The 24,614-nt window shown below is 38.7% G+C and overlaps 1 protein-coding gene across 1 annotated transcript; it reads left to right on the forward strand.

The window, feature by feature from the left end:
- Positions 1-3,605: 3,605 nt before the first annotated feature.
- Positions 3,606-24,151, forward strand: LOC114161882 (zinc finger protein AEBP2-like). Its single transcript, XM_028045513.1, has 9 exons — positions 3,606-4,203; positions 5,273-5,483; positions 7,128-7,235; positions 7,625-7,811; positions 9,327-9,451; positions 14,053-14,120; positions 19,871-19,984; positions 21,066-21,095; positions 22,399-24,151. Exons 1-9 carry the CDS (start codon positions 3,713-3,715, stop codon positions 22,403-22,405), a joined length of 1,341 nt encoding a protein of 446 aa, XP_027901314.1. The 5' UTR covers positions 3,606-3,712; the 3' UTR covers positions 22,406-24,151.
- The last annotated feature ends 463 nt before the right edge of the window (positions 24,152-24,614 follow it).

Consider the following 24,614-nt stretch of genomic DNA (forward strand, 5'->3'; position numbering starts at 1 on the left):
GCCAGGTAGCATCAGCAGAACCTGGATTAGATGACAGTCACACAGTGATAGAGGGCAAGACGCGTTTCTTTTTAAACTAGCATTGATACAGAAGGTTTGATGTGTTTACAGGAACATAAAGAAACTGAGGTGAAAATATGACATTAAAAACAAGATGTATAATACGCAGCAAAATTTAAGCATCATTTAAATGACAAAACATTTATTAAAAACAAATGAATGCATAAAGAAATAATTGTTAACTTTTGTGGATAAGCTGCAGTGAACTAATAATTTTGGTCCTGATTCAAAGGAACCAACACATGTCAACATCTCAGGTTTTCAGGTAGCTGCAGCTACAGACAATAGCTGTGACAATCAATTTAAATTGATCTCCTTGTCGTCATCTGAATCATAACCTTCTAACTGGAGTCTGGCTCTTCAGTTATTATCTATAGAAAGACTTTGTTTTTGTTTTGTCACATATTTACAGCTAAGGGAGCTGTCTGAGGAAACCAAGCCGCTCCTGAACTTAGAAAAGTGCTGAACAGCAGCGAGTTCAGCTCCACACCCTCTCCTCCCTCCTGCTCTTATCTTTGGGCCGGCACTCGTCCAGGCGGACAGTAAATCACACCTCCTCCTCCCTCTCACATCCTGCCCTGTTTGGGAGGAACATCTCGTCCTCCACCCTGAACATCCTGCTTTCAGGATCTGGAAGCTGCGTAGCAACTTAGGGTTGTAATGGGAGGACTGGTTGGGCTTCAGGACAATGGATGCAGGAACTAAACATCAGATTTTTTGACTGAAACCTGCCGAACAGAGGATCTCTTCCACATCTTTCTGGCATCGGAACTTGACAATGTTTTTTTCCTATTGTTCTGATTGGGTTTTCTATTACTCTTCAGCTGCTGCATCTTTGATCAGATCCAAACAACTACTGTAAAACATATATATATATAAATCCTTTATCATTTATCAAATTGATTCACAGCAGTGCCTCCAGAGTTATAAAATGTTCATGAGTCAAAGTGAGTGGATGCATTAATCAGCATCACATAAAACCTCCTTCCTGTTTAAAGGTCTTGTTTCCTGATGGAAATAAAAGATTTTCATTTTTTCAGGTAAAACAAGCTTAATATATATCTGAGATGCATCAGGTTAGAAATAAGGATTTAAACTTTTCTTCACTGTTTGTGTTTGGTTTTCCATGCATCGTCAATTGTTTGATGTAAAAGTTCAGTTTTCTTTATTTTTTTTAACTGCTTAAGGAGAGTTTTGAAAACAGTCCCCAATTTCTCTTAACATGTCAGACAATTAGCACCTCAACACAACACCATATGGAAGATCTTGGTAAAACTCAACAATTTCTTACTGTGGCACTCTATGCAATTGTTTCATTCAGACTTGATGTCTTTTATGGATATGGGCTACCCAGAGAAACTCAGTGGAAAGCTCATATTGTCAATGATAACTGACAGTATGGGCTTTAATTTCTCTAACTTTTATTGTATTTTATTGGCTAAAACAAGGTTTATGATGTATCTTTTGCTTCAATAAAGATGTAAAACTCTTCCTCCTTGGTGCTCTAGGGATTCAATCTTGTGGACCAAAGCAAAATACATGTAGCGAACTGTAAACGTTATGTGTAGCATTTGCAATAATTTATAGTTTTTCTGTTGAGAGAAGATGCTTCTCTCACCTCTGCTCTTGACAAAATGTTATAATTACTGATACCATTGTGCACTGGCTACGGTTGAGCTGCGCTCTTATGCTGATGCATACATTTTCTTATTCAGCAACAGACTATTTTTCCTGAATAATTAGAGCTGTTATAAATGAGAGGCATGCTACGATCTGAAGCTTCCTCAAATCTCTGAAACTCTGAACTGGATCTGGTTCCACCCAATCAGAGCTGAACCAGAGAACTTGTGTCTGAGGCAGTGAGGTGCTTCCTGTGTCACTGTCTCTGTGTCGGAGGTAAATGTCTGTTTTGTCATGCGTTTGCAGTCTGCCATTATCACATTCAGGTAGCGTGTCAGTTCTGTCTCCACCCATCCAGACAGTTCAGACATCCATCTGTTCCCAAAAGGGTCAGAGGTCAGGGTCTGGGCGTCTATCCAAGGACTTTTCTCTGATTGGAGAGGAAAGATGGGTTTCCTGAAATTAGAGCTGCCCTGAAAGATGAAGAGGTTGAAGCCATCAGCGACTGTTTGCTGTTACATCACAGCTGTCTGAGTTCACCATGAGGTGGTTGTGGCTCAGATTCAATATCTTTTTTGTTGTTCTCGATGCTTTTCTACCTTAAACTGCCGCGAAATTTGAAAGTGAAAGATGATCTTACAATTGTCTCAGTTTTCTCAAATATGTTTCTATACTGACGGGTTTTGGCCCAGATTAGATGACTTCTGATAAATCTTGACAATATTGACTGTCCTGGTCGCTAATTTTATGTCCTTGTGAATTTTATGGTCCTGATGGTGCTGGTTGTTCCTGAATCAGGAATCCTGATTGTCCCTGTGGTCTTTATGGTCATGATAAATCATGATGCATCCTCATGATCCAGATTGTATGTATAAACCACACATGCTCAGGGAGGAAACTCCACCCAGCTGATGCCTAAACCTATCAACAGCTGTAACCAGAGCAGCACGTCAGCGCTCCGGCAAGGAGAAGGTGCATGCCTCTAATATCCTGTGCTGCCCTTTGCCGGTCACTTACCAGAGCTACCTCAGCTATTCTATCAGGTGTCAAGTGAAAACCCATTCAAATCCTGTATTAACAGGAAGACTTTTGAATTAAAATTTATAATCAAGACAATGGGAGTGAATGGTGAGAGAAACAAATTAACTAACAGGTTTTTGATGGTTATAGAGACTAAGAGTTGTATGGGTTTGGTTTGATGGGTTATAGTTACCAGGACATGACCACTGCAGGCTGAGATTTTGTGATTGATTAAAACACATAGATGGGAATGAGTCACTGGGTAACTAGCTTTGTGTCCATAACATTCTGTTCTTATCCTGAATGTTAGTATGTGGTCTACTAAAGATTTATTCTTTAATTCATTCATTTTTCAATTCCATTCAAAGACACATTATTAATCCCAAAGGGAAACGGAAAAGTTCATTTTAATTGTTAATTGTAAAGGTGAAAGGTGTGGTCTAAATTTAGAGACTCTGGCCAGATGTTTTTCTGGAATAACAACAATGACACAAGAAATCGTGTACATGGCTATTAACACAAACAAACCAAAACAGGTTAAGAGGGTTTCTGAAAATAGAAAACAAAACAACAACAAAAAACCATATATATATATATATATATATATATATATATATATATATATATATAAAATACAAATTCTTTGCCATGTATATAGTTCTTAAAAACTGCAGAACTACAAAATTCGTAATCTAAATAACGAGAAAAAAAAGCTCAGTTATTTGACGTGAATTAAGTGCGCCAACCATGATACGCTACAAAGGTGGTTTATACCTGATGTATGAGTTAAACAGTTAAAAACTGACCAATACTTTGTCTCATTTTGCCATAAATACCCGAAGACACATGGGTAGTTTAAATGATGACAGCGTGACTCCTCCCTGTGCAGCTCTTAGCCAATCACAGAGCAGACGTTGTGGTCAGGCCCCGCCTTCCTCCCCACTGTCGTAGAGTTCGACCGTGCCAGGAAATTTTAATACGGAAAGTGTTTCTTTTCTTGCTCACGGTACTAATGGCCGCAGAGGATCCCGAGGAAACGACCGCCCTGAGCGGTGGGAGCGACGTCCCACCCGGCGAGACAAACGAAGCTGACAGCGAGAAAAAAGAAAATGGCTCTACCGAACCGGAAACAGAAAAAGAAGCCAGCGCCGCGGAGCCGAAAATGGAAGATGTGGACGCGAGAGAGGTGGGCAAGGAGGACGCTGCTCCAACGGTCACCCAGGAAGCAACAGCTGCGCACGAAGAGCCGGAGCAGAGACCGCGGTCACAACCAACTCTGGGGGACAATAGCAGCGACCTGAACGGCGAAATCACTATGAAGGCCCTCAAGGAGGAGCCAGATGACGATAGCCGGTCTTCGGGAATAGACTGTGAAAAGAGCACATCTGCTAGTGAAGATGGTGAGAAGGGCAGCGGCGGGGAGCTGGGGGACAAGAGGCGCTCCAGTCTGGAGGTGTCATCCTCTGACGGGGAACCACTGAGCCGAATAGACTCCGAGGACAGGTGGGCTTGATGGACGGGTTGGGAGGCGGTATTACTCTTCCTTCCCCGTCAGCTGAATAGTTTTTCTTTTGTTCGCTAATCAATCTTATCAATAACTTAATCCATTTTATATTGTTGTATCACTGAAAGATGTAGAAAAATCATTAATTGTAATTTGAGTATATTTATTCAAAGGGGAGAAATATTAAATACTAAATGAGAAGTTACAAATCAAAATATGTGAAGGCTGCTAAAAGTATTTTATTTGGCGCTGTGTAATCTTAATTTTTTAATACCTTTGCCAATACACACGCACACACTCTAGGTGGGTCATAATGAGCACCTCATGCTTGTGAAGTACAGGGGAGGATCTGTGATGCTTGGGGCCAGTTTTTCTGCCATAGGCCTTGGCCCTAGCAGTAAATGGTCATAATTTCGTTCTGCAGGGCAATGTTCCAAGTCACACTCCCAAATCATTATAGGAACAGTTCTCCAGACATAAAGCCAACCTTTGAGTGGGACCAAACTTAAATCTTAGGTTCTGCAGAAAACATGTGAGGTGAGCCCAGCAGGGGAGTACATCAGACAGGACCCAGGACTGCCTTTGGATTACCCAGAGAGAAATGCTCCAGCACCACTATTTCAACCTTTGTGTCATCTGTGATTTTTTTTCTCCAAAAGCAATTAGTTTCAAACATAGGATGTTTTTCCGTCATTGTAAAAGATTATGCAACCACGGTGAAAGATTCATTTACTTCAGTTGTTTTAAATGCTTTGGCATTTGTCCAGGGATAACAAACTTTAACATAAAACTGTGTTATTAAATGATTCTGTGACAACCCTGGAGAACCTGCATGCTTCTGATTTCTGTCAAGATTTGCAGAAGTGTAGCATGTAATTGATGTGGCATGCATTGAAAATCTCTCCCAGCCTCCAGTGGCTTTTCCTCATGCTGATTACGTAACTCGGCAAGCAGCATCTGCACCTGTTCTTCATGTCTGCTAAACCTGATCCATATGCATTTTATGACTATCAGACTACACTCCTTAAGCATTTCTTTCCAACCAGCCTGCTCTCTCCTCTTACTCAGTGTCTGCAGCACCACCATAGAAATGGAGAGCATAGGATCCAGCGGGCGCTCCACTCCTGCGCTGTTGAACGGCCAGAGCAGCACCAGATCTTCTGTGACCAAGACGATGGCTTACACCTGCTGCTGGGACCGCTGTCCACAGTGCTTCAACTCCAGCCCGGACCTGGCAGAGCACATCAGGGGAATTCATGTAGACGGCCAGAGAGGAGGGGTTTGTAGACTTTAAAGTTTTGAAGGAGCTTAGTCTCAAATCTTGTTTCGGCTTGACGCCCTTCCACGCTGGTGTATTTATTTTATTATTATTATTATTTTTTGTTGTTGTTGTAGCTTGACTCTGACGGTGCACAGACCTAGCACAGAGCCAAACATTTGCTGCATGTTAGTGTTGGGCCATATACCGGTTGTAATTTTCCCACCGATAAGAATTTGTCATGTGCACAGTTGAGAAAACGGCTGTAGCGCTTACATTGTTTACTGCTAGAGACTCTGTGTTAAATGGTGTATGAGGTAGGGCTCGCTAGCTAGCATAACAGTCTCTTAGGTAAGAGCTGGGAGAGTCTGTTGCCATTGTAAGCCATCACCTAACTAGGAAACATGTTGGAATACTAATAATGCTTGTTATTTTTGTTTTTGTCCTGTTTAAAAATGCAGTTTGCATCCTCTTGATCCTCTTTTGTGAACATGTTGGGGTTCATTATCAAACAGGAAAGCATCAAATATGCTCACATCCAGCAACGGTGTGCCGCTAGTTTATGTTGACGTCAACCTGCGGAGCAGGACAAATAATGCTGTCAGAGTATAATCTGTTGTGTTTAATCAACAGTGCAGGATTTAGGGTGATCTTTTTAGTGCAAGGTAAATTGTCAAATAAATCTTTTGATTAGGATTAAAGAAGCTGGTTGTATTGAGGTGCCAAAGGATGTCTAAACTTATTATTCTAACCGAAATATTGTTGAAGACCTCCGGAGAAAACAATAAAATTATACTTTTACGTATTTATTTGACTGCCTGAAAAACATGAGGTGCTCTTCATACAGACTGGGATACCTCCATTCAAACATGCTGGAGCTTTGCTTTGGAAGTAGTGAAAGGGAGATTGTTCTCCTCTGGATCAGCAACAGGGTCCCTATTACACTGTGTAATGTTGTACTGGTTTAATGCGATTTGTGTTTAATACGGATCCGAAACCTTGTCAGGTGGAGACAAGAACAAGGTGATTGCTGTCGCTCTAAAACCTGAAGGAAGTTATTTTTCTCTTTTTTTTTCCCAACAATCATCTGTTTAGCAATATTAAAAACTGACTGTGCAGAGAAGGCTGGGAATGAAGGGATGGATGGTATGTGGTCAATAACAGGTCATTGCTTCCTGCCATGGACGTTTTTTTATGCGGGGATTAAGTGTATATACATTTAACTTGTTCTAAGATGATTTTTGCACTCGGATCCACACCAATTTTTGATAAATGTCGCTCAATCTTTAATTTGTGTACAAAACATCTGGTATCAGATTCATTTCTTGTTGTTTTTAATCATTTTTAAGCAAGTCAAAATGATCCTTATGTTTAAAGTACATTGTTGTTTCTCAGATTAGTTGTTCGCGCAAGTGCATTCAGTGTCTTTTTAATGAAAAAATATTAAGACACTGCGTTTCTAAAGGCGACGGTTGCAGTGGCTAAATGTTGTGATTGTCTTTGTCTCAAAACAATATTAGGCAGATCCAAAAACTTCCCGGACATCCTCTACCTCCTGCTGTTTTCAGGAGAAATTAACAGACTACAATGAATAAAGGTTAGTCCTTGCATGAATATCACGACTACTGGTCTAATTCGTCCTCTGTCTCTGTGTCCGTTTCGCAGGTATTCGTCTGTCTCTGGAAGGGTTGCAAGGTGTATAACACACCATCCACCAGCCAGAGTTGGCTGCAGAGACACATGCTGACCCACAGTGGAGATAAACCCTTCAAGGTAGGAAGGAAACCAATGCACTTGTGGCGGTGTGTGTTGGAGAATTTCCTCCTGTTCAGGAAATCTCTTTTTTATTTATGATGTGGAAATCACCTCACCTCTGACATTTAGGTCACGAGAAATGAAAAACTGGAGCTGAAACATATTTATATTGTTTTAGTGATCTTTTAAGATAACTTAATGTGATCTTCAGCAATAGTTTGTCCTTTTTGAGGATGTGAATTTTCTTTGGCTATTTAGTCACTTATTGGCATTAAAGATAATAGACAACTTTTGATAAAACCACAACTTTTGGCCCTTAGCTGCTGGCCAGCCGTCTAAAGTTATAGTTATATACAAATACATACGTACTTGTCTAATTTTGTCCTGCTGTTACTTTTCTGTTGCAGTGTGTAGTGGGTGGCTGCAATGCCAGCTTTGCTTCTCAAGGAGGGTTGGCTCGTCACGTCCCCAGTCATTTCAGCCAGCAGAGCTCTTCCAAAATGTCCAGCCAGGCCAAACTAAAGGAGGATTCACCTTCTAAGGCGGGAATCAACAAAAGGAAGAAACTCAAGAACAAACGCAGGTGGTCTCTACGTATGTATCCAACAAACACACAAGTTAAACTTGTTTTGAAATGTTTTGTTTTTTTCCTCAGTTATGTCTTGGAGTATAGATTGACGTATGTAAAGTGTCCCACGCATCAACGGTTTGCTGTCTGTCAGGGAAAAGTGTTTTATTCTGTTCACTTTGAGTGAATAATTCACACCAAATGAATGAGTGAGTGTACACTCGCAGGCTAAGTAACCCACAGGCTTCATTAGGGCAGGTGTGAAAAGATTGCCTGAAGTCTGGTTTGACCCAAACAAGCGACCTCTGGTCCATCTGAAAACTTTTAAATCAATCAAATTTTAGATATGACCCTGGTCCAGCACATCTGACTGAAATGGCTAACTTGCCTCCTTGCTATGTAGTCAAGAGCTTTAGAGTCCTGCTGATGACCTCAATCTTTGGCTCAGGTGTGTTTAAGCAAAGACTTGTCTAAAAGTTGCAGGATGCTAGACCTCGATTTTGACATGTGTGTTTTAAACAGTTCAGCATCAGTGTAAGCCCAGCAGTTCTTCATATTCATTCAGTCTTTTTTTCCTGAACTGCTACAGTCGTCTCACATGTGCAGAGTCACAAACTGATGTCTCCTTCTCTGTCTTTGGCGAGACATTTTAACATTTAATAGGACCACCGACTTCACATTCTCCATTAATGGTTTTGACGCTGCACCTACTCACAAATACATTCGTAATTCTTGTTATGACATATTTCCTTTCAGATGTCTGTAATGGAAATAAGAATTAAAGATTGGTTAATTTTTGAATAATGTTAAAAAGCAAACATTTTTGTATTCTGTCTGTTTTTTGAGTAATTTAAGGTTTTTAAACCTTTAAGTCCTAAGCGGAGTGCCTGCAATCCAGCCAAATTTGCAGTACCATAATACTGCCACACTTTGCACTATCTGAAAAGTTTCAACTGTTTCTGAAAGGGGAGATGTTGCGCTTTCCATCCAATACAAGATGGTAATTTATTAAAAGAGCGCCAGTCCCTGTATCACGGGGGTGAAATTACTGTAATAATTATGAAAATAACTTGCTAGACATTGAAGTTCCAGTTGTTATGGATAAATGGGCAAATACATTTACTCACAGGACATTTAAAGAACTGCGTGCAATTAAAATAAGCAAAACATATTCTTTATATCCATTTTAAATGTAGGACATAAAGGGCTCAGGGCATCTTTTTTACTTGCACATGATTTGTTTGTGTTTTTACTTCAGGTATAGTTTCTTTCCACTTGGTATGTTTAGGTGGATGCTGAGATGAATAAACAAAACAAAGTTTTACAACCATTAAATGTATTGTATCACATCCACAGCTCCCTTTAAGTTAGAGGTAGATCAGAAGATGATTTTAATGTATGTCTTTATATACACAGTTATGCTGATTTTACATTTTACTACCAACATTTTTTGACCTGTGCTGATTTCTATTTATTTTTTAAGTGCCATTTGTTTTTTGCATAACTTGCCTCTCCTTGAATTTGTCTTTCCAACTTGTCAGCGAGGCCCCAGGATTTCTTTGATGTCCAAACTATGGATGCGCTGCGTCACAGGGCCATCTGTCTCAACCTCACCACTCACATCGAAAGTGGGGGAAATGGTCACAGCGTTGTCTTTCACAGCTCGGTACGTGTTATATTTTGCCATGTCTCCTAAATGTTGCGAAATAATATGCATTTCTTTTATGAAGTAAATAACTCTAAAATGTCTTCCTTTAAATACATGAGTATCTTCTATAGTAATACGTGTGTTGAAGAGTAAAAAAAAATCCTAAACAGTAGGACGCTATTACTGGGTTCAACATACAGTTTTACTTATTTATTATGTAGAGAATTTGTCAAAATATGAAAATTATTTTACAATTATTTTTTTATATGCCAGTTTGCATCTGTATGGTTTATTTTTAATTACCACTTGCATGCATATGTTTAAAGGAGGTTTGTGCTACAGTAATTCAGATTTCTTATTGGTATAAGTGAGTAAAAGTAATTTGGTGCTTTATCGAAAGCCGACGTTTTAATAAGTGTCAAACTGTCCAATCTCCTAAAACTTAAAAAGATTTTCATGGTGACCACAACGTAACACTTATGTTCAACGTCCAGTAAATTAGACCTCCCATTGTACATGTGTATTTTCTTTTTTACTGCTGTAAAGTGACCTTGCTTTAATCTTTCCATATGTGAAGTGTTTAATTCATCATAAACTATCATTGCTACTCCATATTACGTTCAGTGTTTCCAAAAGACGCTATTTATGTTGTCCAGCAGAGGGCGACAGGAATCCCTTTGTGAAAGTTTCCCTCCATTCGTAGTTCTTCTTTGTGCACTTGAACTGAACCTGTAAAAGGCCCCTTTGGCTGGATGTGATTTTTCTCTAAATCATAGCAGAGACAGTTGGGATTGTTTTTTTTTTTGTGTATGTGTGTGCGTGTGTCTTTATGCGTTTCTTATTCTATGCATAATTCATGGACTGTAAATGTTTTTGGCCCTTTTTTCCAGTGGTGAATATATGCACTTGTGCAGGAGAAAAAAAAATCTCCTTAACTGACTGAGATTTTAAAATCTGTGTTTAATTTGATTGTTGGATTTATAGAAACATTGGATGGGAAAGGTGTGACGAATACATTGTTTTTATTTTTACTTACCACTTTAGCTCTGTTAAAAGGTGTCTATTTTTGTTTACACTTTTTGCTTTAAAAGTGGGTTTGCTTTTTGGTGAAATGTATGGTAAAATTAGAAAAATTGATTATTGACAAACTGCTTTTGTTCAGTTGCATATAAGCGACCCCAGTCATTCATCTGCTGTCATAATCTAAACATATCTATGAATCAACACAGAATAAGCTGAAGTTTAATCTGTCATTGTACATCATGTTCAGTTGTTGTGCAAGTTGAGCTTTTTCTTTGAAAGGACAAACTTAAAATGATTGTTTCCAAGTGGCAATAGTTGGGGTTGTTGTCAAAATTCTGCTATGAAAACATAATTTCTTCGAATTTCCTGTTTGGGCGCAGTTAAAAATACTTTTTTTAGCGACACAGGCTAACTTGATATGAGCTCATTGACTGACAGCTCATCTGTTGATTCTCTATGCACTGAAGCAATTTCTAAACCTGTTTATTTAGGTCACAAAAGAGAAATGAATATATATTTTTTAAGTATGGTGCTTGCCTGTCTTGTTATATTGAAACTCTGGGCAACGGCTCATGTGACGCATGTCAAAATCCACCATAGCTCATGTTAAAATTGTAAATATATTTATGAAAATGTATTTCATAATTTCATTAAATGTAAATTAATTTCATAATTTAAATGAGTGAAGGAGAAAAACTCAAATTAACAAACAAGGATGCAAAGGAGACAAAAAAGAGAGGTTAAGTGAGGGTCAGGGTCATGGAAGTCGGAAGGAGATCTGACGCGTTGGGCATACGTACTGTTTCTCTTTAACCTCTGGAGGGTTGTGGTGAGAAGCAGCAGTGCTCCTCCAGAACCCGGGCCCCACTGGGCCTTCCCAAGCCTGGGGAGATGGAGCAAAGCCGTGGGGGTTCTGTGGAGCTTGGCGAACGGACCTGTTGACCTGGCACACTAACTCAGTCATGTTTATGATGGGATATTTTTGTTATTTTACCGATTTGCGTCATCCACATCTTGACCCCTTGACTTTAGACAGGCACCCAGTTCTAGCAAGTCAGCCCTCCCTTCTCTTTTGCTCTGCACTTTTCTTTTTTTTACTGCCTGTTTTGGAAACAGTAATATCTACTGTTCACTCCCTGTGTACTCCTACTGCCTCTACCCCTATTTTTTTTTTATTTTACTGCTCTTTTGTGAGTTTTTAGAGGATTAAAATCTGCCCCTTAAAGCGCCAACCGGAATCATCAGACCACTCGGCTCACAAATCGCGTCTTTCTGCCAGAACACAAGTCCACTTCTTTTTCTCCAGCTTAAACAAACACAGGCATGGAACCTTTTTAATGTAGCCTTTGTTTGTAATTATTAACTTCATTTCAGAGAACTATATAATTCCAGCTTTTGTGTTTTACTTAAATGTGCAATAAAACAGCTGGTTTCCTTAGTAACGTCTACAGTACTTGAGACACTTCTAAGAAGACGGCAGCATAGATTAGTCTACGCCGCAAAAACACTAAGTCTTACCAAATATTTTTGGTCTAGTTTCCAGTGAAAATACATAACTTGCCATACATGAAATAAGTCAAAACTAATATGTAAGTAACTTTTCAGCAAGATATAGGAGCTTGTTTTCAATGGTACTAGTCTTAGTCTAGTACCATTGATGGATTATTTCACTTATAGTATGGGAAAATTGTCTTGTTATAAGAGATATAATCTTCCAGTGGAGCTAGTACTTAAAAAAAAATTATATTAATAAATCACTGAATTAAAACAAGCTGGATTCTTATTCTTGATGACAGAGTTGATGACAGAATTTACTGGTCTCTTCTAAACATAGAGACCAGTAAATATATATTTCAAGGATATGTCCTTCATTTAGGCCACCTGTAGAGGTTTGTCTGATCAAAACTATGCCGATGAGACACAGACCTACATATCCCCGAAAGCCTGCTTACTTTACAAAACCCACTACTCTACTACTCTAATGCCTAGCATCTTAATTTTGTCCTAACAGATTGTATTAAAACAGATTTGCTCATATTCCTATTAATATTCTTCAGTTTCGTTGAAAACAGACAAAAATGTGTCCATCACGTTGGACAAACCTCAACTATGGCTGCAAGAATGTTTACAGACACTAATCTTGCTTACATTGCCATACTTCTTGTGTACCTTCGCTTGTTGCCACTCAGGATTTAGCATGAAATTGTTCTTCTAGTTCTATAAAGAAGTAAATAACATGCCTCCTTCTGACACCAATGACCCATGAAGTCCATGCACTCCCTGCACCTCTATGGTCTTCAGATCAAAGTCTTCTACAGTACCTGAGTCACGACTAAAAATATGTGGGATTATCCTTTCTCTGTGCTGGATTTTCTGATTGTTGATGTTTGGTTTTTTTTTGTTTTGTTTCATTTAGCTTCGGCTGCTTTGCTTTCAGTCTACATTCTTCGATTAGTTGTTGTAGTTTGTTTAATTTATTTTAAGGACTTATGTTTTGGATGTAGGTCGAGATGCAAAGCTTTACTTACTAGCTTTACTTTGCACATTATCCTTCTGTTTTAACAGTTAAGTGTTTGGGACTTCTTAAACCGACGAAGGATACTTTAAAGGAACTTTATGTTCTGTTTTGTCAAAAAAAAATACAAAGAGTGTAGCTTCATAAGTGGACCAGTCTGAGTCTTTTGTGTCTTGCTTCAAATCAAGCCTCATTTCCATCAGCCAACTCCCAGGAGTAAAACCTATTTTAAGATTTGCATGTGCGTAAGACAAGTTCTTCACACGTGAGCTCATTCACTATCCTAAAAACAGACACTCTGAAAGAGGACAAAAATCCAAATGACGCACAATATTATATCTGCGGCTATTTTTGACTCTCCTGGTTGTTTTTCCAGCCTTTCTTTCACTCTGTAAAATATTTGTAAATTCCCAGCCAGTAGTATTCTAAACGGCACAGCATGATGGACGAAATGTTATTCATTAAAGGGGCAAACAATTATGGAAAACTGATCTTAAAAAAAACCCCTCAATATTTAAAATATGCAATTCTGTTTTGACTTCAACAATTAAGATGTTACTTGACTCTAGTGAAGTTAGTAGAGATCAGTATTTAGTGTGTTAATTATATTAAATACTTATTACTAGATTGAAAATAGAAGCAGCCTTTATCGTCCTGCAAAGTGGAAATTCAGGTGCAACAGCGGCATCAGGTATGAAGATTCACACAAAAAAGTTCTTGAAATGTTAAAAACATTATACAAAAAAAGACAATAACAATAGTAGTAATGATATACTGTAAAAGACTGACATTTTTGTCATTATTGCAACACCCCACTGCGTAATGAGGGTTGGCCTTGAAATATTTGGTGCATTTATTCTTATTTCTCACTGCACAGACGGGGTCAGGAAAGGGATGCATCTTTGAAACTTGCTCCCCAAAGACCAAACAGGAAGCAAAAACTGCAACATTTCTCTGTCTCACATGGCTCTAGCACTATATGAGCTGAATATTAGGGGAAGTTAAAATAAAATGTGATTTTGTTAAATTTAGGTTAATGTGTTGTCCTTGCTCATTTTTTCTTTTTACTGTTTCTATGTAGGTGCTAGCCAAAAGGAAAGAAGGAACTGGCAAGGTGAAAGTACTTTTACACTGGACACCTGAAGACATGTGAGCAAGACTTTTTTTCTCTTACTCTGTTGTCAAAAATAAATAAATCTTTTGCTGACTTAGTACAGATTGAAAATGGGTAAATATATTAAAGAGACGGCGATTGATGTAAATTTCATGCCTCAAACTTCATGCGTTAGGAGTCCCAGTTTCTATTATTTTGGAACAAAATAACCTTGTTGCATTGCTTGTATTTTAAACAATCTTTAATGTTTTATGTTAGTGATTAGTGTAGTTAGTGCAGCTAAAATCACTGAAGTAGTGATGATCTATTCTAGAGGTCGTAGCCCTGAATCTGATGCTTTAAAATGGCTCTAAAAATGTTCAAATTAAGCCGATCCTGTGACAGAGAGCAGACGTCTGCTCCCCAACTTTGTTGCTACAGCTTTAGCTTTCCTATTATAAATAATATACAGTCTATTTGTATAAAGAACAGTTTGAAAATGCCCAGGAAGAAAGACATCATTTTGATGCCTCTAAATATCCATTAAGTTGTATTTGTTGTTGAATAATGTCTCCATCAATCAATTTAGGATTTAATTTCAGAGAATCAGCTGGCAACAAGAGTCTGAGATCATACAGCTTTGTCTCGCCAGCTGATTGACACGATTTGAATCACAGTGTGAATGTTCATAATAAATTACAACTACTCCCATACTATAACTTCAGCTAAAGAGAAGACTTGGCTTCATATGATTAAAACTAAAATCTATTGAAGAGTCAATTAGCACCTATGCACAAACCTCAACACAAGTTTTGGATAAGTTTCTAGTTCAAGATGAAGTTCATCCATCAGGCCATATTTTGTTCAGCCTAGTGGGACCACCCAGTTATCATCTGAATCCCACTTCTTATTCCCATTTTAGCGCAGCTTCCCTGGAGGTGAGCATTGAGAGAACAAAAGCTGAGATCACTAAATCAGTCAGGCAAAAGAACAGGCAGTTTTGGCACCATGCTCTCGTGAAGAAGGAGTTTCACATAACAATGATTCTCTGCAGAGTTTTTGCCCAAGGGAAGATGCCAGCATATGCGCAGCCCTCTTACATTTCCATTAAAGGGTTTGACAACAAAGCCTCTGAAGGAGATCAGAGAGAGAGGAGCAGAGGCAGAAGAAGAAGGATGGCATTGTTGAAATGGAAGGACAATAAGGGGAAAGGGGTGATATTAGGGGAAGATGGAAAGACAACAATGTGAAGGAGGCACAGTACAGCTTTGGAAATTAAGAAATAAAAGCAAAAGGAACAATGATGGCCAAGAGCAAAGAAAACAATCATTCTTATGATATTTTGTGGGGATTTAGGTAACTATGGAAAGTTTATTCTTCTGGAGAGACAATCAGAAACTGGGGGTAAGGAAGATAATAACAGTAAAGATGTAGACTGTTGGTGAAACATTTAGTGACAAAAGAAACGGGAGGGAAAACTAAAATGAGGCAGAGCCATAATAAGGTTAGGCCGAATGAAATGAGTAATATACTGACACATTCATTAAATTAGAATATTATTTAAAAGTTCATTTATTTCTGTATCTCAATTTATTAAACACATTATATACATTACACACACACTGATGTTTTCAAGCCTTTTTTTCTGTTAATGCTGATGATTTTCTCCTTTAAACCTAAGGAATCGGAATCAACTTTATTTGCCAAGTTTGCGCACAAAAACAATGAAGAGATCTTCTAAATATACAAAAATGTTTAATAATTGCATTAAATATACATGATTTCGATCTGGCCATTGTTGATTGACAGTAACTGTAGTAAATCACGACATTAAGATTAGAATATTGCATCAGACCAATAAAACATTTCAGTACAGAAATGTGGACTGCATAAAAACTATGTACAATACCTGCTCAAACTAAGGTTGTTTTAAAAAATTACCTTTAATCTAGCAAATAACCTTGATTTTGACTACCTTTGGCTCATTGCAGAATAATGCTAAGGTCATTACTTCATATAATCCATCCACTTAACATGTAAAAATAAAAGAAGTTACATCAAATATCTAAACATAAAACTAATCAGAGAATTACATTTTACATTGTTTATTTTAGCTGCTGCTATTATTGTTGTCTTTGAAGAAGCTGTAACAGAGTTCTGTTAACATATTAAGATTTTTTAAAAGCAGCTTCTGCGTTTGTGTTGCTAAAATTAGTTGATTCTGAAACTGGTGCGACATTTCCATCAATCAGCATTTTGTTGACTACTGTAGGGCTCTACGTTTAGTCGTCCTAAGTAATAGTTAGCTAACTAAAAGTAATTATTAGCTAAACCTCCAAAAGTAAAGTAATATAGTCATTACAGTATCTCCAGGAGTTTGTGTTGAAGGATTTGGGAAAGTACCCAAGACTCCACCTGATAAGAAACGCGCGTCTTGTTTAGTTCTCCTCCAGCGTTGCGCTGAACTCCGTATTAATGCCTACACTTCATTTGGGTGAATTGGTGTGTGTGTGTGTGCTTCTCAGTCATCGAGTCAATCATTAATTGCATGAATGTGCCAAGTCATGTCTATTAAAGCCGGAGCGAACCATTCACATTCTGACTGACACTCATTAACTCAGTTTAGATAAATGAGTTACTGATTAACATGAGCCAGCCTGAACCCGATTCACCCGTGGTTCATTGAGGAAGAAGAGTGGGAAGGCTGGGAGAGACTGGGAGCTGTAATTGCTGTCTAATCTGTGATGGATGAGTGAACGGATTCCCCTGCATGGTGTTGATTGCTGCTGGATAGCAAACACTGGAATACACGGTCACTGGCTACGAATGCCTCAAACCTCAATTAGAGCCATTCTTGGAAAAAGAACAGTTCCATCTTTTACATCGTTGTGTGTCACAATTACTTATGTAATTTTTTTTCTTGCATTATACTAAAATGCACCTTTATGCAAAAGACAAAAGCCTAACAACACAACTGCTTTAAGATTTTAACTCCTTTACTGCAAGATTCTGATATACTTTTATTTAAAATTGTGGTCCTCTCCTGCTCTACCTCCTACTTTGTCCGCCATGTTTACAAGAATAAAAATCTCCCGTTCAGCCTGCAATGATTCGCTGGATCCATCCTTCAAATCTAGGGGAAAGAAGGAAGCATTTTTGGAGGAGCGTTTGAATTTGAACAGCCTTTGTTGCATCACTGTGGCTGAGTGGACCTTCGAAGGATGCAGCCCCTGACTTTGGTCACACACTGAGCTGCTTTCTAGATCTTATAGGGATACGTTTCAGCTCTCTAATATGTTACTCGTTGAAGTTGGACATCACTTCTTTGCACGAGAATATTTGATAATTTACCCTTTTTTATGTTGCATTTTTTAGCCTAAACGCATTCGTTTCTGAGATTGTTATTCAGCTAAATGTTTACATTTACTGCAGCTCACTTCAGATCTTCAGTCATTCCTGCCAATTCTTATACAAAGTAATTTAAGATTTTAGTAATTTCAGATGCAACTTAAGGATGAATACATTGTTCCTATAAACACAGTCTCATGGTGTGGAGTTTTTTTGGGGGCAGAGGGTGCGGGTTATTTATAAAGAGGGGAGCCAAATGGCACCTCCTCTAAGGAGCGAGACAAATTCACCAGTTCTCATTGTGGTTGTGTGGATTATTCGTCACTTTCAAGTCTTTGTAAATATGGTTGTGTACATTAGCGTGCAGAAGTGTGACCCGTTTTGCACAGTGACCACAGACGCCTAAACAACTCTCCAGTTCAGCTCCTCTGTGTGACTCGCTCATCAAAATAAAATAACTCATCAGCACCGCAGCTCGGCTTCTGCTCCGTCTGCGGAGGAACTGGAGCGCATGTGAGAGTTCAGTCACAGAACCACAAAGATGTTTACTGGGTCGCTGCTGCTCCTCAAATCCTCCTCTGTCACACAGCGTTCTGCTCTGGGCAACACGGCTAATTCAAAGCTAATGTAAACTTTGTAACTACTTTGAAAGCGACTGTTTCGTCTCTCGTCTCAACTTCTACTTGAAAGGAAGCGTAGACAACAGAGGATGGAGTGAAAAAAAACTTCCTCCTTTTTCCCCCCCTCCATTAAAGGGAAGATGTAAGTTTTTACCAGAGCTATTTATTTCAGAATATTCCTTAATCCTTTAGGATGTAAACGCCATGTCTCCCTTATGATTTATAAGCTGGATGTAGTTTGTGCTTTTCTTTTTAACCAGCATCTGCCGCACTTTGTGTTGAATCTCTTTCTAGTTTCAGGGTCTGCACGTACATTTTGAAGGGTTTGCTGTTTCACGACTTTTGAGGTTTAGACGATTAATGTTTTTACTTTCATTATGTCTTAACACGGTTCTCACAGTGTTGAAGTCTAGTACTCACTACTAATGTCAAATAATTATCAGCCAAGTTACAGCGAAAGTACAAGTGTTTTTCTTTTTTCTAATTACTTTATTTGTTGAAGGAGAAAAAAGATTGCATCAATTTCACATTCATAAAGTATTTTTTCTTGGTCAGACAAAATTCACGTTAGCACAGTTTGTTCTTATTCCCATTTCATCCTTTTAATAGTACTACTTTCTCCCTTCCCTACTTCTGTTTTGTAAAGGAAAAACAAACCATTTTAAACCATGTGCTTCAATCATTTACTTATGTTGGTTATGATTAAGTATTTTTAATAATTATGGCGATTAAACCATAAAATAAAAACCAGAAATCCTTTGATTAATCTCATATATAATTGTACCTTATCTGAAAAGCTGTGGTATTATATTCATTTTGTGGTTCTGATTATCTTTTTGCTGGCCGACTCCTATAAAATATGTCAGGTTATCAAACCTCCTGCTGGCAGATGTTACGTTCAAAATAAAGCATGAATTGATGTATGGCTGCTTTGAAACAATTGGCTCCATTTTATACCCAAAGACCTCGAGGACGAAACGACAAAAACTGCCGACGTATGGAAAGGCGACGTGGTGAAATCATCAGGACCTGAAATGATTCCATACATTTTGCCCGTATTTAAAAAAGAAAAAAAAAACAACTCATGATTTGCAACTGTTATTTTACCAATTTAGATTTTTTTCCCCCCCCTTCCTCGCATTTAATTTTTCTTCTCTGCAGCCCCTCCAGTCTTTTGTCCTTCATGTCTCAGTTTTGCTCTCACCTCTACCTGTGTTGAATGTGAAGCTCTGTCTGCAAACCGTTCTGCTGAAAGGGCTGACTAGCTATGTGATTGATTCTGGCTGGGCGACTGCCTGCTTAACTTACTGCAGTGTGTGTGCATGTGTGTGCGTCTCTGGGGGCTCCTGGGATGACGCACATCGTGACGGGGGAACGCTGGAGGTGGAGACGGGGAGTGTGGAGGGAAAAAGGAGGGAGTGCAGTCTTTGTTTCTTTCTTTCTCTCTTTCTTTTTCTGTACCTCGGTTCGCCAAGGCAGTGCTCGCACACTTCCAGTTTTCACAAAAGAGGTCATGAATGTTGTAGGTAGAGTCCTCTGCAGAGGAGGAACGTACTAAAGTGTTTATGAATTAATCCCCGTCGTTTTAAACGTGACCTTATTCTATTTGGATTTAGAAAGTGAGAAAAAACCCAAAACTGGCTTAATTGGTTTAAAAATCGTAGCTTACAGAGGTGTACCTACAACAAAGATAATAAACATGTTACTATAAGACCGTCTCCAGAAAATTAGCTGCCATAATTTCTTCTTATCACAGTCATACTGCTCCTTGTGTCTACACTGTTTGTCTTTCTTTTCTTCTTAATAAATCATGTCATCTTTTCTCTTTTTGTGTGCAGTTTGCCTGACGTGTGGGTGAATGAAACGGAGCGATCTCAGCTGAAGACAAAAGTAGTGCACTTATCCCAGTTACCGCAGGACGCGGCCATGTTGTTGGATCCCAACATCTACCGGTGAGTCTGCGCGTCGTCCCCAGCATCGCCTTTATGCACTCGTTTTTTGTTCTTTTAAATTATCAAGACGTTTCATTTTCTTTTAACTGAGTGTTTAAACTGCTGAATCAGCTCTCAACTCTGTTTTGCGAGTTAATCTGTGAGAATTACTGTCAGATGCTGGATTTCTGCGAGCACACTCGCACTCCGCCAGCAGGTGGCGCCAAGTCTCGATTTTAAACGCTTAGCTTGAGAGAGCAGCGTGGAGGAATATCATATTTTCTCTACTTAACAGCTTTTTTCCTGTGGTGAAGGCTGGCCCTCGAGTTCAGGAGCAGGCCGTGTTCACATCAAAGTGCTGCTTTTCATTTTATTCATTTATATCTGAAACCATGAAAAGGAACATTATAGACTGAGTATTAGATGACTCCACTTGGTCAGCCGGCAGAGAGATGATAAGCAGTTTTAATCAGTGTTGTATCATGAAAAAATGAAATAAAAATGCAAGAGTTCAGTAGTAGTATTTCTTCTCCATCCTCCACTTATCGTTCTTTAAAATCTCCCACTGCACATCAGGCCAGATGTTGAGATTGGAGTGGTTACGTAAGCCCTACAGACTTCTTTACTGAGATGATAAAACAAGTTTTACTTCATGGCACCGAAAGCCATAAAAGGTTAAAATCGAACCCTAAAAGAGGAACAACATGCGTAGAATAACAGACTGGTCATCTTACCAGAGATATACGGCTCGGTAGCCCGCTAATCCGCACCCAGGCCGACTGATTCTAATTGGACTTGAAGGCTCAGTAACTGCAGGGGCTGCTGACGGACTCTGGTTTCATAGCTGAATATAACCGTCAGCAACCAGACAATTTATGTCAAGGTTGTACCAGTGCATACAATTTCAAAACAAATGCGTTTGGTCCATACTTGCGGCTGTAAGCGCAACCCTGGACATGCAGATGGGACGGGTGGAAAGAGATCAGCTGCCAGATGCAGTTTGTGAGACTTTTAACTGTTTGGATGGAGAAGTTGTGTCAGAGTGAAATCAACTGGAGTACAGATAGTTTTTAAGCAGTTGTCTTCTTCTTTCTGTTTTCAGAGCTCTTCCTCAAAAGCGACTGAAGCACAGGTGAGTCGAACTGCTTCTGCAAACAGGCGGTGCTTTTCTGCTTTTAGTTTTTAGGATTTAGATGACATCATAGAGAAGGTGTAAGTCATGCTACTACATGCATTCTCTGCACATATAGAGCAATAAAGATGAATATAATTACAAACGCATGGATCAAAGATTTTCGGTAAAATTTAAGGTTTGACATTTAAGAACTATAAATGACTAGTAAAAATCTTTTCGAGAGGCATTTAAAATGTAATTCTCAATAAAAAAAAAAGAATTTCTTTGAAAAAGCCTAAAGTGAGACTGAAAATCTAATACAATAAATTCCTCCTGGAAAACAAATCTAGAAAAAAAATCCAGCATTTCCCTCTCTTTTTTTTTTTTTTTTAAATTTCCAGGTCAGATTAAAATAATCTTAGATTTTATTTATTTTTCCACTCCTGGAAATATAATTAGCACCATGTTATAAGATGGTTTACTTATTTCAAAGTAAGTTATCTATTTGAATATTTTAAAAATAAACTACAATAATCTGAAACTTTGTGAGGGGAAGAAAAAAGCTGTGATTTGCTTTTGTGTTAAACTCTTAAATCATTTATTTATTTACTGTTATCACACTACAATCTTACATCTTTAAACATCATTAAATGGAGTTTGCGTCACTGATTTCAGTCGACGTGTTTATTCCTCGTTGTGAGCAGTCCTTTACCTTAACGCTGAGATTTTTAAAATGTGGTGAACATTTGCAAACTCATGGTGGGACACATGAATTTGACTCTTGGACAGGATAAAACAGCAATTTTATCCTGTCCAAGTTCAACTTCTACTACTGTGTCCTTATTAAAGGAAAGTTTTGCTAAGTTTATTGCAGAAATGGTCTGATGGCAATGTTATACAGAAGCCAATCAAAGATGTGTGAAACGGTAATGCTGTAAAAGTAGCGTGAATGTAATCTGGTGTTCAACACATTCAATCTTCCCGCATTTAATTTATAAACTTGGATTAATATTTATCTTTTGTTCTGATTCTCCTTTTTGTTGGATTAAAAATCCATCGTTTTTATCTACAGAACTGGCCTGTCTTTCTGCTTTGACTGAGGAATAGTCATTATAAAGCTGTGGCTTTCTGGATCCTCTTATCCAACCCAAACATCAGATCATGTTATTTATTATTATCTAATAATAAACCCATAATGTCGGTGCAGCATTAGCTCCAGCAGCGAGCTGTTTTTTAAAAAAAATAAGTAAAATGAGTGTTATTTTCTTGTGACAAAGAGCAGAGAGGAGCTAATCCCACGGCATTGTGCTTTCGTCCTCAGCCTGTAGAACCTCCTCTGCAGAGTCCAGACTTGAGGGCTGGTCACCGACTGGACGTTGATCCATACAGGATGGGGGCGCTCTTCTTCAGTCTCTGCTGAGGCTTGGCTTTGAAAACAAATGGAGGCTGGCTACTTAGTTTTGTGTACCTGAAATGTCTTTAGTTATCACAAACTTCACTTAAGCTGTTTCTTCTTCTTCTTTTTAAGCAAGCCTACAACCCCAATAATGTGGGGGGAAAAAAATCCTCTTTAAGTCTGGTGTATAGCCTCAACCTATTTTATTACAGTTTTGTGTAAAATATTTATCCAGATTTCTAACTTATTTTTATACGATGAAAACGCTGATGTGGTGTGGATTTCTGTGAAGGTTTTGAGTAAAAACTGTATTCGCTGTGCTTTTCGACATGGGGATCCAAGGCGTATTTGAACATTGCTAAGTGTAACTATGCTGTGCATGTGGCATTGAATCGTAACCAGTGGTCTTATTTATACTTCCTGAAGTCAGTACTGTTACCTGTGTGTACGCCTCTTCCTTAAACACAAACAAACGCCTGAGCAATAAGTTATCGGGACAATTCCTTGTATTTTTATTTCCAGTTTGTTGATAGGAAACCATGAACATGACGAAAACGCTGAACTCACCACAGCTCACCTGTACTTCCACATGTATATTGTAGAGTTTTAAATACCACTATGTCAGCCTTCAGTAGCTGGTTATTATTTGTCGTTGTGCCGTTTTGGACTGTGTGTGTTTATAATCTGACAGATGTTGTACACGTAAATGCGAGATGTTACAAAGGATCGTCGCGGTGGTCACTTTTAGAGCATTAGTTTCCTGTGTGTGCGTCGGAGGAGTTGGCTCACTTGTTCGGCCTCCATTAGCGGAGCAGCTTTGGAAGCGTGCTGTGGAAGAGCTAATAACTGGGCCGGCAGGGCAGAGCCCCCGTCACTCTCGTGGTGAACATGCCTGCAAAACAAGAAGAAGAAGAAAAAAAACGGAGTTCAGAGAGAGGTTCACTCTTCAGCATATCATGAACTCTGTGTGCTCACACATGCAAAATTCATTTAGGATTCTATTATGTGATATAATGAGGCATTCAGGTGCCGTTCCACCGCTTCAGGGGAGCGAGCACCGAGGATTTGTCGGCACCCCGTTGTTTTTGTGTGATTTTCTAATAGCTTCCTAATATTTGCAGTGGTCTGCAGGCAAAACTTTATGGTGCTAATTAAAAAGTGCTTGTAGGGCTCACTGTATATGTGGTTGTTTTTTTGTTTTTTGAATAAAAAAACCTGGTCTGTTTCCCATGTTTTCCTTCAAACTGGTGCTATTATAACATCAATGGATTTTCTGTTTTTATTATTATTCTAAGGAACAGTTTTCCAATGTTTCTTGCAAAAGACATAAAAAATTTAACATTTTATTTTTTGCTGTTTTCCTGGAAAATTTGCAACAAGCCCTTTCTTCTTGTGTTTTCACCGACCTGCTGTAACAGAGAGGAACGAATAGAAACACTGACGGTAGAACTGGACTTTGATCCCATTTAAACAAATTTTAATTGATATATTATGTACATGCAGCACCTTTAAGCTCGATACATTCCTGATGCTAATTTACGTCCTGGCTGATTCTTGTAACTGCTTCCTCGCAAACCTGTTTACATCCCTTCAAACATTTTCTCTTTTTGTCACAAATTGCACTGTTTCAATTAGGCTTCATGTGAGAGAGCACTACAATAAAGCGTGTTGTTGTGAAGAAGGGAAATGTTGCATGGTTTTTAAAATGTTTGAGAATCTGAAAAGTGTAGTCAAACTCCTTTTTGATGCAATTAAAAGTCCCGAGTCTTTTGGTGTGTAGCTCTCCGGGTCTGCACAATAAAAGGAAAACATATTAATCTTGTGATAAAACCACAAGTTGTGATGCATAATTAAACAGTGCTAATGTCTTTTTCTGCTTTGTGTCCATCATTAACATGGACTCCAGATAATAAGTAGTCTGTCAAGCCACTTGGAAAACACAACATCAAAGTTTTATTGAAAAAGTTGCACTCGGGTGTGCTGTGGTGGCGCAGGTGTTAAGCACAACCCACATATAGAGGCCTTAGTCCTCGACACGGCTGTCGCAGGTTCGATTCCCGGCCTGGCGACCTTTGCTGCATGTCTTCCCCCTTCTCTCATTACCCTCTTTCCTGTCAATTCACTGTCAAATAAAGGCCACT

This window comes from Xiphophorus couchianus, chromosome 2, assembly GCF_001444195.1.
Source record: "Xiphophorus couchianus chromosome 2, X_couchianus-1.0, whole genome shotgun sequence".
Lineage (NCBI taxonomy): Eukaryota > Metazoa > Chordata > Actinopteri > Cyprinodontiformes > Poeciliidae > Xiphophorus > Xiphophorus couchianus.